The 16,788-nt window shown below is 32.2% G+C and overlaps 1 protein-coding gene across 1 annotated transcript; it reads left to right on the plus strand.

Annotated features, from left to right (window-relative positions):
- The first annotated feature begins 6,582 nt into the window (after nucleotides 1–6,582).
- On the plus strand, nucleotides 6,583–7,212 carry LOC132038198 (uncharacterized). The gene is made up of 2 exons (XM_059428908.1): nucleotides 6,583–6,756; nucleotides 6,979–7,212. The coding sequence occupies exons 1-2, from the start codon at nucleotides 6,583–6,585 to the stop codon at nucleotides 7,210–7,212; spliced, it is 408 nt and encodes a 135-aa protein (XP_059284891.1).
- Nucleotides 7,213–16,788: the final 9,576 nt, after the last annotated feature.

A 16,788-nucleotide genomic window follows, 5' to 3' on the forward strand; every position in this document is an offset into this window, starting at 1 on the left:
CAAGGAACACTTACATACTTTTGGGTTTAAAACTTTATAAATAAATCCTGCCTTTAAAACAATTACACTCGAATAGGAGAAAAAATGAAAGGCTAGAAGACATACCACATATTCATGATACGCGATTTTAAACTCTATGATGGCCTAGCCCAAACGGAAAAGTGAAAAGATACGTGAAAAAGGTGGGAACCTGTTATCCATCAACCTTGGCTGCCATTTCTCACCTATCAAATATGATGAAGAAAAGATATGTGAATAAATTACTTATCCAAAAAAAACTCAGGAAGGAAATGCTTCATTCTTTAACAGGCTTTATGGAGCTTGAATTTGAATTAATCGAGATTTCAATATGGGTGTCGAAAACTAACAATATATTAATATCAACTATACAACTATATGACGATCAATATTTCAAAAAAAATATATACAATATAAGTATATAACTGCTTGGCAGCAGACTCAGACCGGAGCCAAAATGGCTTCTTTTACAAAATGCATTCCACAAAAAAATGGTATGTCTTTTTTTTTTAAACCAAAATGGGCATTTCGTGTAATGTTGCATATTTAAAATGCAACAAATTTATATCTTTTTTTTATTTCGTTTTTTATATTAAAAACGAAATTAAAAAAAAATATAAAATTTGTTGCATTTAGAATCGGCCCAACTAAATGCAACAAATTTATATTTATTTTTTATTTCGTTTAATATAGATAATAATACGATTTTTTGGTTGAAGTAGTCCTATTATTTATAAATTGGATAAATGCAATTGTAAGAAAATGTTAACAAGCTTCTGCCAAGATTGTTAAAATGAGCCAGAAAGCTATTGAGTAGCTTCTTTGTTAGCTTTTGACTTGTACATACGAAAAAACTTTTAACAATCACAATTTAGCGAAGATTCGTAAAAGTATGCAAGAATGCTTGCAAAAGATAAGTGCAATAATACTTCTAACTTGTCAAATTTTTTAGCTTTGCATTTCGCAAAGTATGCAACGAAATATAAATTCTGACAAGATTCTTAAAAAAATTGGATTTGATTTGTCCAGGTAAAAATAAAAGGAATACAAGGCATTACTAAAAGGGAAAGTCGCACCTCCTAAACAGACTTTTAGTTATGTTCAACCAAAAGTGCCGGAGGGGACGGGACTTTTATTGTGTTAAGTAAAAGTACGGAGAGACGGACTTTTTGTTGTGTTTAAAAGTGCGGGGGGCGGACTTTTAGTTGTGTTTAAGTAAAAGTACGCGAAGGGCCGGACTTTGCCTTATATATATATATATATATATATATATATATTTTTTATTTTTTTATTTTTTTACTTTTCAAGGTAAACTTTTAGTTATGCCTTAACTAAAAAGTATGCCCCAAAGACATAACTAAAAGTATGCCCATAATGCGAAAGTTTTCCTTAAGGCATAACTTAAACTTTGCACTTATAAGGAAGAAAGTCGACAAGATTCTTAAAAAAATTGGATTTGATTTGTCCGGGTAAAAATAAAAGGAATACAAGACATTACTAAAAGGGAAAGTACGCCCCCCCCCTCCGGCCGGACTTTAGTTATGTTATTAAAAGTCTGCCGGGAGGGGCGGACTTTTAATTCAATGTTAAGTAAAGTGCGCGGAGGGCGGACTTTGTGTTTAAGTAAAAGTACGGGAGGGCGGGACTTTTAGTTGTGTTTAAGTAAAGTACGAAGAGGGCGGACTTATATATATATATATATATATATATATATATATTTTACTTTTCGAGGTAAACTTTTAGTTATGCCTTAACTAAAAAAGTATGCCCCAAAGACATAACTAAAAGTATGCCATAATGCGAAAGTTTTCCTTAAGGCATAACTTAAACTTTGCCTTATAAGGTAAATCATGCATTAAGGAAAAGTTAACACGCTTATAGGGCATAATTTTGTTATGCCTTAACTAAAATTCTGCCCCATAAGGCATAACTAAACTATGTCTTAGGAAAAATTCTGCCTTATGGGGCGGACTTTCGTGCAATGTTGCACGAAATGCAACAAAATTTCTTTTTTTATATTAAAAACGAAATTAAAAAAAAAAAAAAATTTTTTGCATTTCGTGCAACATTGCACGAAATGCCCATTTTGGTTTAAAAAAAAAAAGGCATACCATTTTGGTGTAATGGCTGTAAAAAGAAGTCATTTTGGCTCCGGACTCAGACTCTTCTTAGATGTGAATAAAAAATATATGCATTAGGACCTATAGTCAAATTGAAATTTATAGGCTACCACTATTTTCTATGTCCTTTAACTAGAAGAAATACCAATTGGCAAGACCTGAATAATTTTTTGGAGAAAAATACTTAGTAGTACTATATAAAAATTAAAATTAGAGCACTCAACAACTGGTCCCATGGTCCACCGACTCCGCGCTAAATAGCTTGCTCATAATCTGATGGCTTTGTAATAGAGTACCATATAGTCTAAATCAACATATATGATGCTTTTGTAGCTTTCCTAGTTCCAAATGACATTTTTTTTATTAATTCAACCATTCAATATTTAAAATTCACTTGTCTAGCATTAGAATTTGAATCTAGAGTCTAGAGACCTCATGTTTTCAATAGGAATTTAATAAAGAAATCTAAAAAAAATCGAACCTACAATCTAAACTCTAAAGCGATTTTTTAGAAAACATTTCTCATTTCAATGGAATTAAAAAGTTTATATGTATACGAAAAAAATATTTTTACCTATTTGTATACGGAGTAGTATTTTTTAGAAAAATGGGGTCCAATTGAAACCCCTTAATCGGTTGTCGCTCTGTCACTTGTTAATGGTGAAACTTATTTTTTAAACATCCCATCATATTCCTTTGTAATTTAGTTCACAAAATTGTACTACTCTCCCGGATCAAAAAGAGTGTCCACTTAGTCATTTCTGACACCCTTAAAAAAAATACTAATTTCTAGGCAAAAATAGGTAATTTGACTAAAATGCCCCTAATTAAATACGTATTGGGATTTGGTCACCTAACACTTAATAAGAGCAAATATGGAAAAGTAAGGTTAATTCTTTCTAGATATGGTAAGTGGACACTCTTTTTGACTCAAGAAATAAAATTTAAGTGGACACTCTTTTTGATTCGGAGGGAGTACTATCTAATTAATTTGACTAAAATCTAATTAAATAGGTATTGGAATTTGATCACCTAACACTTAATAAGGGCAAATATGGAAAAAGTAAGGTTAATTCTTTCGGATATGATAAAGTAAACCATTTCTTTTTATTTCAAAAAATAAAGTTTAAGTGAATGACACTTTTTTTTTTTTATTCGGAGGGAATACTACCTAATTAAATGGAGTATGTTGTTTGTAGGTTAATTAGAGCTCACACCACGTCAACATCCGCGTTTATAATGACCACTGCGGAGATTAGCCAATGGCAAACACTTAATATAAATGCACTGGTTGACTCTTACAAAAAAGATTTATTATTAATCTGTGTGCGAGAAATTCAAAATACATTGGCACTTTATTAGTCTAGTTGACACCTAGAATAAGATTTGCTAGTGCACTGCCGAAACTAGCAACTCAAAGTTGGTAGTGTTCCATATTTGACGAAATTTGTCACGAAAACTATTCTGTCACTAATTTGTAACGGAGCAATGCGTCAAAAATCGGTTACAAATTTGTGACGAATCTAAGCCAAATACAAGGCTCTATATTGTGACGACCAGTTTTGTCACAATATTTGTGACGGACTCAAATTCTGTCACAAATAATTAACGACTAATGGTTCTGGGACGTCCATAATTCCGTCACAATCTCTGATTTGTGACGGAATTGTCCGTCACAATTTAGTGATTTTCTTGTAGTATATGCAACATATATAGGTCAAAAATTATTTTTTATAAATGTATTTTTAATAGTCTTTTTGGCAGCTCTAGCCAAGCTTCTTAAAGGCTAAAAGTGACTTTTTATTTTTGTTGAAAGAAACACTTATTTTAAAGAATTAAGGTGTTTAACTAAGTTTTTTTTTTTTTGGAAAGAAATAAGTGGTTTTTTTAGTAGTAACAAAAGTAGTTTTTCAGCTTTCAATGCAGCAGTTGAAAAAAAAAAAAAACAGTTTCTCCCAATAAGTAAATTTGATATTTTTAGGATAGGATAACATATCAAAAAATCATATTTATCAAATTAAAACTAGCAGGGACTTCCTTTTTTCGTAATTTGACACTTAAAAACATGTTATGAAAATATTCACGAGTTCACAAACTACTAAAAAAGACACTTCTAAAATGATTTTACCAAACACAACTTGTTACTCTCTCATGTCGCTTTTTCAAAAGTACTAAAATTAAGAGATGATTCTAATTGCTTGACTACACATATCTTTAAATCTTGAACAATCTTAACAAAATTCTTGATTTCACCACTGGTTGCATGGGCTAAGGGTCTTCGATATATACACATTATGGTATCGACATGAAAACGGATCCAAATGAGGTTTCATGAGTTTATAGCTCAATTTTTATTCAGTTTGATCGCGACTCTAACGGGACGGTGGATATGGAGGAATTTAAACAAGAGACAAAGGAGATGATGGTGGCTATGGCTAATGGAATAGGGTTCTTGCCAATTCAAATGGTTCTTGAAGAAGATAGTTTTTGAAAAAAGCTGTTGACAGGGAATTGCTGATCATCACTCCGCGTGTTGCTGCTTGAATTAGTAATAATGGCTTAATACGTACTTTATTTATTTGGTCATATGATCAATTAATTTGCTTTGATTATTACATGTTCTAATTTATGCTATGTCGTGTAATTGTACGAACATCAGTTACATGTACTTTTTTTTTGTCTAGATTTTCATCACATGTGAAGTTTATACGAGAACAACAGATATCTGAGTTGTAACATTTTGAAATAAATTAATGTAATGTAAGGATTCTATGAATATTTTGATCTCATTATAGATTTATATGTCAGTAATATCGAGAATTTTAATATAATTATTATTATAGATAATTTTTTATTTTATTTGATATGCTGATAACATGATTGAGTTTAAATAAAAACAAGAAAAGTGAGAAATTATATATAACCGGTTTCAATTTATTTAGGACTGAAGCACATAATTGTTGTTGTTAAGATGTTTAGCCAACAGTTTGGTCGGAATTTTATTTCTTTTCATTGGCCTTAAGATGTTTTAAAGATGTCCCATGAATTTTTTAGACGTCATGCAAAGTCATATATTGAAAGATTTTAAGTAATATGCATCAGTCGGAGTGAATAACTTTTACATCATCATGTCATTTTTATTTGTTGCAACTTGTAATAGATAACATATCTTATTTTTAACATTCCCAATCTCATATTTTATTTTCAGAGTTAGAATCCGAGAGTTCATGTTATCAATAAAAAAATTAATAAGGGAATTTAACTGAACTGCAGCCTAGATAAAGTAATTTTAATTTGAATTACCATTGTCACTATCTTTTGCTTTATTTGCACAGTATTTCATTGAAGGGGATTCAATTGAAACCAAATTATTAGTTATGGCTCCGCACTTATTAACAGTAAACGAGTTTATTCATCCCACTACGCTCCTTGATGATCTCGTTCACAAAATTATACTACCTATATACGTTTTTTGTATGTTAATTAATTAGATGGTCTCATGCCAAGTCGCCATTACGCCAGAGAACCTGGCCTAGTGTTAAGATATATTAGTGCACCTTCTGATATGTGAGTTAGACATATATCATGGAATTTGAATTTTATCACCAAAGAAAGTACACTTATTTACGTGGAGAACTAACACAAGTAGAGAAACAGGCTCGTTACTTACCAAATTTTAAACCTCTCGATATTTCTCAATTATTTTAAAATATAAAAATAGAAAAAGAAGTCGACATTGGCGTTGACCAGTGCAGAGACTCGCCAGTGATATACGAATATAAATGGGGCACTGGTTGACTCTTACAAAACAAAATTTATTGGTAATCTAGTGCACTATCTAAACTAGCAACTCAAATTGATAGTCTTCCAAATCAATTAACAAAAGGTATTACTTCCCAACTCGTTTTAATTTGTACCGCCTATAACTTTGATCGGCCACACATAATTTAAGAACCAAAGAAATAATACGGAAATTGCAGTCTTAATACTTATGTCAAAATGTTTGTGATTATAAAATTATTAAAATTAAAATTATTTTAAATATGCCATAACATTTATATTCTTATGATTTCTCAATTATAAAAATATAGAAGAAAGTCAGACATCAGCGTTGACTAGTCTTGAGATTTGCCTGTGACCAACACAAATATAAATGCAATTGTTGACTCCTACAAAAAATATTTTATTACTAGTAGTCTGTGTGCGATAATTCAAAATAACCGGCAGTGGGCCTCCAATTCATTCCACTTTCTCACTAGTACTAGTAATAAAACAGCAACTCAATATTGTTGGTCTTATAATACTTGACAAAAAGTATTTTTAATTGGTAGCTTCGAAGCTTATTTTACCTGCCTATAAATAGAATCATAAAGCTTGAGTCTTCTCCATCAGCACAACAAAATATATTCAGTGTATTTCAGCTGCTACAAATCAACACCACAAAATGAGTGTACAAATTTTGGACGGTGCCACCATTCTTAACTTCGTGGAAGACGAAGAAGCATTTAGCGAATTTATCGCAGAGCGCTTCAGCAACCTCGATAAAGACCATGATGGCATGCTTTCTTATCCGGAAATGCTGAAGGAGCTGCGGTATACGTGGTGGTCGAGCCACATAGTTGAAGGGTGATCGGTGAACACCCTTTGTTGAAAAACTTATATTGGGTATATAGAAAATAATATTGTATATATAGGTCAAAATTTACTTTTTATAGATATGTATTGAACACTCTTTGTCGGATAATTATCTTGCATATATAAGTCAAAATTTACTTTTTATAGATATATATTGAATCTTGAAAAACCTTAACAAGATTCTTGATTTTGCCATTGGTTGCAGGGGCTAAGGGTCTTCGATACACATTTTGGTATCGACGTGAAAACGGATCCAAATGAGGTTTCTCGAGTTTATAGCTCAATCTTTGTTCAGTTCGATCGCGACTCAAATGGGACGGTGGATATGGAGGAATTTAAACAGGAGACGAAAGAGATGATGGTGGCAATGGCTAATGGTTTAGGGTTCTTGCCAGTTCAAATGGTACTTGAAGAGAACAGTTTCTTGAAGAAAAGTTGATAGAATTGGTGATCATTAGTACTTCACATGTTGCTGCTTAAATTATTTAGTAATAATTGCTAAAAATCTTATATTTTTTCGTATCAATTTTCTGTACACACGATTTATGCAATATCAATAGAAAATTGAGCTGTGACTTTTATTGAATAAATTTAAATTATGAATTACTATTAAATATCAGTTTTATTTCGTACTAACTTCAAAAGGACCAGATACTTGTGTTTGATTCTTTATTATCGCCCTGATTTAAAAAATTAGTTCAGTCCAAAACTAACACATATAATGTACCCAAATGTCCTTTAATATTAAAATCTGGAATATATTATTTTGTCAATTAAAACATGGGGATTTCCGTCTGCTGGGAGTCGAACCGGGGTCACATCAGATTAATATACTCAGGAGCTAAATACATGTGGGTGCAATTCAAAGATCGTAAATATGGGGATGTTCATAATTACGGCCAAGCAACATGATGTTCTTATACATATTCATGCCTAAGTGAGTTACCAAGATAGAAACTATACCCAAATGTTCCTTTTAACTATTTTACAAAGGAAAGGTACGGAAGGTGGATCAAGGTAAGGATTAAAATGCACTCAAAAGAAAAAGAAAAAAAAAAATTTGCTAGACATGGCTTATATGAGAGAGGCTGCACTAACACTAAACATTTACATATAAAAAAATCTAATATTTTGATAGAATCAAAAGATTCAGCAAATAGAGATTTTCCAACATTATAGTAGATGAAAAACATGAGCGAGAAGCGATAACCCGAGGCAGCCTATTTCACAAGGGCAATTCGCAGAATTGCCCTTCTTTTAAAGTGTCTTTAAATTTTGCCCTCATTTGAAATCTTTAAAATTTGCGTAAAATTGCTAACACCCATAGGTTTCGAGGTTCGAACCCACGCGCGAGGCAAAAATTTTAAAAAAAAAAAAAAAAAGCGAGTTTAAATTTCGCTATGGGACCAAGATACTTTTGTTAAGGAATTGCAAAGTTATCCGGACCGGCATACTTATGCCAATAGGCGACTTGGCATAAGTATGCGAGTCGAGATAACTTTGATAATTCCTTCACAAAGTTATCTGCGAAGTCCACATAAAAGTTTATAGATAAAGTGGATCCGTACCTACTATGTCAAAGAGTAGGATTTGACATTTAACGATCTTGTGGGAACATATTGGATGGTTAGACAAATTATTGGTTCTTGGAGAATCCTCGAGCAGTGCATACTTCTTCTCAACACTGGAAAAAGCTTGATTCGAACTAAATTCTTGCAATTATTAGGTAATCTGAAAGAGTCAGGCGAAAATTTATGGTGTTTCGACGTGCCACTCGACGAAAATATATTTCACAATGTGATTGTCTTACATGGAAAGGCTATTTGTTCCTAATAGGATCATACAATGGGGCTTGAGTGTAGAACCAATTTGTGTTATGTGCAAGTGTTGTGATGAAGAAAGTTTGCCCATTAAAAGTATGCCCCAGGCATAACTTTGTGAAGGAATTATCAAAGTTATCGGGACCGGCATACTTATGCCTTATGGGCGGACTTGGCATAAGTATCGGATCCGGCATAACTTTGATAATTCCTTCACAAAGTTATCGAGTCCGGCATAAAATTTATGGATAAAGTGGATCCGTGCCCTACTATGTCAAAGAGTAGGATTTGACCAATTTAACGGTGCTTGGCCGAGACATATTGGATGGTTAGACAAATTATTGGTTCTTGGAGAATCCTGGAGCAAGTGCATACTTCTTCTCGGCACGGAAAAAGCTTGATTCGAACTAAATTCTTGCAATTATTAGGTAATCCGAAAGAGTCAAGCGAAAATTTATGGTGTTTCAACATGCCACTCGACAAAATATATTTCACAATGTGATTGTGCTTACATGGAAGGCTAGCATTGCTAATAGGATCATACAATGGGGTTTGGTGTAGAACCAATTTGTGTTATGTGCAAGTGTTGTGATGAAAGTTTGCCCATTAAAGTATGCCCCCACCGGCATAACTTTGTGAAGAAATTATCAAAGTTATGCGGACCGGCATACTTATGCAAAAATCCCTTAAAGGTATGAGTATCGGGTTCGGCATAAAATTTGTAATTCCTTAACAAAAGTATGCCGGGTCGGCATACACGCGATTCAACCCTTGTCTTGCGATTTTTTTTTAATTTTGCTTGAGCGAGGTTCGAACTCGGAACCTGCGCGAAGGGCAAAAATTAAGACAAGCAATATGAGGGCATAATTTAAAGACCACAAATATGAGGGGCAAAATTTAAAGACCACCCCAAAAGAAGGGCACTCCGCGCAAAAAATTGATTTCACAAAAGGATGCTTATTTCTTGAAAGTCCACATTTGATCCTGAAATTTCCGTAGGCTTTATTAACCCAATCTTACCCAATTTCTCTCCATCTAATTAATATTATCTACTAATGCATAGTTAGCAATATCAAGAATGTCAGTTTGATCATAGAACGCCAAAGAAATGAAATAGTTGTACACGTTTCTGCAACTTGATGAAAATTATTCCTCCTTTTGAAAAATTTACAAAGTTGAACATTCTGCTTAATTATTTTTTAAGGTTTTGATTTAAGCGTGTTATTTTTTAATCAAGACATAACTTTATTTTGAATATAAATCTAATTCTAAAAAATATAAGGTGAAAAACTAGTTGTAAAGTGGTCGAAACTTTAGATGGTCATAACTTTACTTGGTCAAAGTATGGAAAAAAACTTTAAGTTTTTTTCAAACAAAACTTATTTCGGGCACCTTTTCAACCCCTAAAATGACTATCCGAACGTCTATGTATCCTTGATGTATTGGGCCTACATTATTGTACGCAGAAAAAAATATCAGGTTCTATATAAAATATTAACGTTTCGGAGTCTTGACACACGACTAATCGTCGATTAAAGTATGAAAAAAACACTAAGTATTTTCAAAAAAAAAAAAAAAAAAGTTTACCAAATTTTTTTTTCTTCAGTGCTAGCTATAGCGCAGTAAAATACTGCGCTATGAAAAAAAAAATCTTTAGCGTAGTAAAATACTGCGCTAAAGCAGTTAACAGCTCCGTCTCCGTAACTTTTTTTTTTATTGGGGTATTTTGGTTCACTTGATTTTTTATTGAGTCATTTTGGTTCCGGACCCCAAAATGAACTATACAGTGAAACAGAGAAAGATAAATCAAACGGTATTAGATATAGACGAATCACTACAGAATAATAACAGGAAAACAAAAAGAAGAATTAAAAAAGAATAAAAGGTTCACCATAAAAAAATAAAAAAATAAAAAAATAAAAAAAGTAATTAATACGAAGAAGAAAATGAAGGGAAGGGTTGAAGATGGTGCGAAGGAAAGAGGGCAAATATCGAGGCCTCATTCACGCACAAATTTTGTGCGTGAAAGGCCAAACTGTTATTTTTGCAGTTTGGTCCTTTCACGCACTAAATTAGTGCGTGAACCCTATTTATGTATTTTTTTTTTTTTTTGTATTAGTTTGGTTAAACTTTTTTTTTTTTGTCCTACAAAAATCGCGGGTTCTATATACATTAGTGGAAAAGAAAAAAGGGCATGTGACATAAAAAGACATTGCGTTTTAGAAGCAAAGTTCCTAAAATCTTCCGCCATTAGTAACACAAAAGAAACAAAAGCAATTGCATAAGCAAAGGCGCAACGACAAATTAGAAAGAACGGAGAGCCAAAGGACTCCTACATGTCTTCCTCATCACTTGATCTTGCTGCCTCCTCCCTGTTCATATAGAATCACGACTCCGCAATTTTCTTTAAAGGAAAACGCTAATTAATTTTCATAACTATTCCTACCCAGAAACTCAGAAATTAAAGCCAAACTTGGAATTTAAAAACAGGTCATCGAATCTAATTGAGAATTGAGAAAGATCGCGTATGTACTGATAACTTATAATTAGGCCAAACACTCCCAAAAAGATTGACTATATAAAGATTTCTGAAGAATAAAAGGAGAATGAGATTTAGAAACACACTCGAGCATCTGAAAAGGACCTGGTCCACACTACTAAGCCCATGACGGCTGTTGCCATAATTACTGCATAATCAAGGAATAACAACAGTGACCCAACTTTACTGTCTTATGTGGTAAACTCACCCGTGCTATGACTTGTGATTCAACTCTGCATTAATGCCCTTCTAATAGCAACAAAGTGGCATTTCCATGCCACACGCCCTTGGATGAGGAAGATGGGGCCTTTGGAGGCCGTTGAAGAGTAAGCTACAAGGGTGTGGATGATTTCTTTGAAGAGACTTGGAGATGAAGGCTCACTGATTGAAGCCATACAAAGTGGCTAAAAGTGTAACCATGACTAGAAGTGCAATTTGTGGCTAGGAGTGCAAACTCGAAACTAGGATTGCAATACAAGTGAAGAAAAGCCCATGTGGGGCTATTTTCGCAAAGACCACTTTTGGGTTAGCTAGGATTAGCTGGTATTAGGATTAGTGGGTGGATTCCCTTAACTCTTACCTTGAATCTCTTTTGGATAATCCAGGATTAGATTTCCATGTATGAGTTTAAGTCTATTCTTCCTTGGATTGAATTCATCTTAGATTGTTGATTAATAGGTGTAGGTTTCCTTTCCTATGTTGATTAGTCACAATTGTAGTTGATTAAATCCCTTCTTTTGATCTCCTATTGAACCTAGGAGGAGTGACACTTGTTTCTTCTTTGGATAAAGAAAAGAGCTTGAATCTCCTATTGAACCTAGGAGGAGTGAAAGACTTGCTGAAAATAAGAATTTAAATTCTGTTTTAGTTGAAGGAAGTATAGATAAAGAATTAAATAAAATAGAATACTATTGTCTTGAATCTGGATGAGGATCAAAAGAAGTGAAGCCATACTCCTATAATGTAACAAAGTCTTGAACATCCCTTTGTTACAGCGATGTTCAAGAACGACTACATACATCTTTTAAGTGGCAAACACATAAATGAAATGCACATGACACATTAAACGAATTACACATCAGAATAGGAGAGAAAATGAAAGGCTGTGTAAGAAATACCACACATTCACATGATAAGCGATTTTAAACTCTATGATGGCCTAGCCCAAAAAGATAAAATCCATGAAATCTATTGGGCCAAAACGGAAAGTGAAAAGATATGTGCTATTTCTCACCTATCAAATATGATGAAGAAAAGATATGTGAATAAATTACTTATCCCCAAAAAAAAAAAAAAAAAAAAAAAAGGAAGGAAACGCTTCATTCTTTAACGGGCTTTATGGAGCTTGAATTTGAATTAATTGAGATTTCGATATGGTACCGAAAACTAGCAATATATTAATATCAACTGTATGACGATCAATATTTCAAAAAATATATATACAATATAAGTATATAACTGCTTGGCAGCAGAATCTTCTTAGATGTGAATAAAAAATATATGCATTAGGACGTATAGTCAAATTGAAATTATAGGGTACCACTATTTTCTATGTCCTTTAACTAGAAGTAAGAAATCCCAATTGGCAACACCTGAATATATTTTTGGAGAAAAATACTTAGTAGTACGATATAAAAATTAGAGCACTCTATCACTGGCCCCATGGTCCACCGACTCCACGCTAAATAGCTTGCTCATAATATGATGACTTTGTAATAGAGTACAATCTATATCTATATATAATATAAAGCTAAGAATACACAATTCTATGTGACACATCTCAATGACCTCCATTGACATTTATTTTTTTTCTCCTTTTTTTGACATTTTCTCCATCATTTTTATCATTAACTATATTTAAAAGCCCATATAAAGACAATTAAAAAAAAAATTGTAGTAATAAATTAAGAAGATGAAGAGTCAATTGCATGAGCATTGCTTACGAAATGAATATTAACTTGTAAATGCAATAAACATATGTGTTAAATGTTTAATTAATGACCTCATTTTTCTGGTAAAAAATTTAACAATTAATGATCAACATTCACAATGTTAATATAGCCAAATACGTTAAACATGATATAATGCAACCATAAAGAAATTACTTTTCCAATAATAGTTTTCAACCTTTCATATTCCTTCTTTATGGAAATGCCTGGAGTCTTCCTCTATTTTTGAGTATTAACTCTCATTATTTGCTCCATCACTTGTAACTTGTATCGCATATAAATTCATTAAACCTCTTTAATTACCAAATACTACATTTAAATATGAAGATAAAGAACAAGTGTAGTCAACTCTATGTTGATTAGGAACGGCTCTGATTGCCTTGCTTTTTTCTCCCTACACATATTTTATATTTCAATGTCATTATACTATGTTTTTTCTTTTTTAACTTTTTCTTATTTTCAGACATCAAATTTTCCCCAGGCTAATGAATATGAAGGTTGGAGGTTTCTGAGATGAGAAGGTAAGCAAAGATTTCTTTTCTATGAAAATACTAATTATTTTTATTTAACTATCATTAAGCTTTTTCTGGTGAGGCTATTCAACTCTTTGTCTCTTCACCTTATGATATTCTAATATTTTTGTTGCTATTTTGGATTTGGTATACTATAACTCCCGTCTGTTCATAGAATTTTCACTCTTTTTGTTTTTAAAGTAATTCAAAATAATGTTTGGTATATAATATTAGATTCATTGTTTAAAATTTTATTTGAAGGCAAAGAGCAATTCGAAACAATCAAGTAATGCTTCGAGTAAGAGAAATCCTGAGGTCATGGAGACAAGCCACTTCTAAAGTCGGCTGAAGAAGATAATCAAACGGATGAATATATTAATCAAGCCGCTAAATCATGTAGAAGAAAATTATGTAGAGATGGACTCCATTTTCTTTGTAAGATATTTTTTCAAGTCTTTTTTAATTTGCTTTTTCCCTGTTTAGGTTTTTACTATAAGAACATAAACCATGTTGGTTATTCTCCTATCCTTTGTAAGTTTGTACAGTTTCTCTCAGTTTCCTTTGGTTAATCCGAAAGTTAACATTAGTACAAAACTATATAGAATATTATTTTCCAAAGCTATTATGTATAATATTATTTTCCAAAGCTATTATGTATAATATTGTTTTTCTTAATTAGTAGTATAATATGTAGATTGTAGCACAATTGTCGGCTATTCAAGATGAATGTGATAAAAATGTCATAAAACTAAAAAAAAAATTATTTTTAAAATTTATGATCTTAAATATGCGATGAATTTCTTATTGAGTTAAAATCATATCATTAAGAGTGAAATAAAAAAATTATATATATATATATATATATATATATATATATATATATATATCGCTCAAACGTTTTTTTAATGACATTCAATATTACAAAAGAAAAAGAAAAAATGAAGCATTGACTTCAACATGAATTAAAACTAAAATTCCTATTTAATTGGATTGAAATAGTAAAAAGAATCTTTAGAATATTTTTAGCGCTAGAATATTTAAAAATTTGTTTTGTGAATTTAACGAGGTATTTTTATAACTGCGAGAAGCGCGGACAAATTTACTAGTATAGTCTAAATCAACATATATGATGCTTTTGTAGCTTTCCTAGTTCCAAATGACTTTTTTTTAATTAATTCAACCATTCAATATTTAAAATTCACTTGTCTAGGATTAGAATTTGAATCTAGAGTCTAGAGACCTCATGTTATCAATAGGAATTTAATTTAATAAAGAAATCTAAAAAAAAATCGAACCTACAATCTAAACTCTAAAGCGATTTTTAGAAAACATTTCTCATGTCAATGGAATTAAAAAGTTTATATGTATACGAAAAAAATATTTTACCCTATTTGTATACGGAGTAGTATTTTAGAAAAGTGGGGTCCAATTGAAACCCTTTAATCGGTTGTGGCTCTGTCACTTGTTAATGGTGAAACTTATTTTTTAACCATCCCACCATATTCCTTTGTAATTTAGTTCACAAAATTGTACTACTCCCCCGGATCAAAAAGAGTGTCCACTTAGCCATTTTCACACCCCTTAAAAAAATATTAATTTTTAGAGAAAAATAGGTAATTTGACTAAAATGCCCCTAATTAAATAGGTATTGGAATTTGGTCACCTAACACTTAATAAGGGCAAATATGAAAAAGTAAAGTTAATTCTTTCTTGATATGGTAAGTGAACACTCTTTTTTATTCAAAAAATAAAATTTAAGTGGACACTCTTTTTTATTCGGAGGGAGTACTGCCTAATTAAATGGAATATGTTGTTTGTAGGTTAATTAGAGTATCTCATACCAAGTCAACATCCGCGTTATAATGACCACTGCGGAGACTAGCCAATGGCAAACACTTAATATAAATGCACTGGTTGACTCATACAAAAAAGATTTATTATTAATCTGTGTGCGAGAAATTCAAAATACATTGGCACTTTATTAGTCTAGTTGACTCCTAGAATAAGATTTACTAGTGCACTGCCGAAAGTAGCAACTCAAAGTTGGTAGTGTTCCATATTTGACGAAATTTGTCACGAAAATTATTCTGTCACTAATTTGTAAGGGAGCAATCCGTCAAAAATCGGTCACAAATTTGTGATGAAATCCAAGCTAAATACAAGGCTCTATATTGTGACGACCAGTTTTGTCACAATATTTGTGACGGACTCAAATTCCGTCACAAATAATTAAACACCTTAATTCTTTAAAATAAGTGATCCTTTCAACAAAAATTGTGTTTTTTGCCGAAGATGTGTTTTCAGAGGTTTGATCGAGTTTTATGTGGTTTGGGATAAAAATGCATTGAAATTCCAAAAAAGCGCCTAAATTCACCGAAATCCTTCATCGCGATCGCAGGGTCCCACGCGAAGCGTGGTTGACACGTGTGACTTCGCGATTGCACGAGTCCACATCGCGATCACGAAGGGTATTTCACTGGGCAGAAATTCCAGTTCTTCGTTCCAGCTCTTTTTGCCTCGTTTTCACTTGGTTTGGTCCCAATTCTCTTCATGATTTGATGCACCTGAAATGCTGGCAATACACACCAAGAATAGTCTCATATCATAGATAAAGGACACAAAAACCAAAGCAAAGAGACTATAATAATTGGTAAATTTGCCACTTATCAATCATGGAATTTGAATTTTATCACCAAAGAAAGTACACTTATTTACGTGGAGAACTAATACTAGTAAAGAAACAGGCTCGTTACTTACCACCTCTCGATATTTCTCAATTATTTTAAAATATAAAAATAGAAAAAGAAGTCGACATTCGCGTTGACCGGTGCAGAGACTCGCCAGTGATATACGAATATAAGTGGGGCACTGGTTATTGGTAATCTGGTGCACTATCGAAACTAGCAACTCAAATTGATAGTCTTCCAAAACAATTAACAAAAGGTGTTACTTCCCAACTCGTTTTAATTTGTACCGCCTACTTTGATCGGCCACAAATATATAATTTAAGAACCAAAGAAATAATACTGAAATTGCAGTCATAATACTTATGTCAAAATGTTTGTGATTATAAAATTATTAAAATTAATTATTTTAAATATGCCATAACATTTATATTCTTATGATCTCTCAATTATAAAAAGGATAGAAGAAAGTCAGACATTCCCTTGACCAGTCTTGGTTTGCCTGTGACCA

This window comes from Lycium ferocissimum, chromosome 11, assembly GCF_029784015.1.
Source record: "Lycium ferocissimum isolate CSIRO_LF1 chromosome 11, AGI_CSIRO_Lferr_CH_V1, whole genome shotgun sequence".
Lineage (NCBI taxonomy): Eukaryota > Viridiplantae > Streptophyta > Magnoliopsida > Solanales > Solanaceae > Lycium > Lycium ferocissimum.

Bases quoted from the DNA above. Each gene is read 5' to 3' on its own strand.
- LOC132038198 (XM_059428908.1), top strand. From the start codon at position 6,583: ATGAGTGTACAAATTTTGGACGGTGCCACCATTCTTAACTTCGTGGAA. The intron at 6,757-6,978 runs GTTGAAGGGTGA...CATTGGTTGCAG, and splicing joins CGTGGTGGTCGAGCCACATA to GGGCTAAGGGTCTTCGATAC.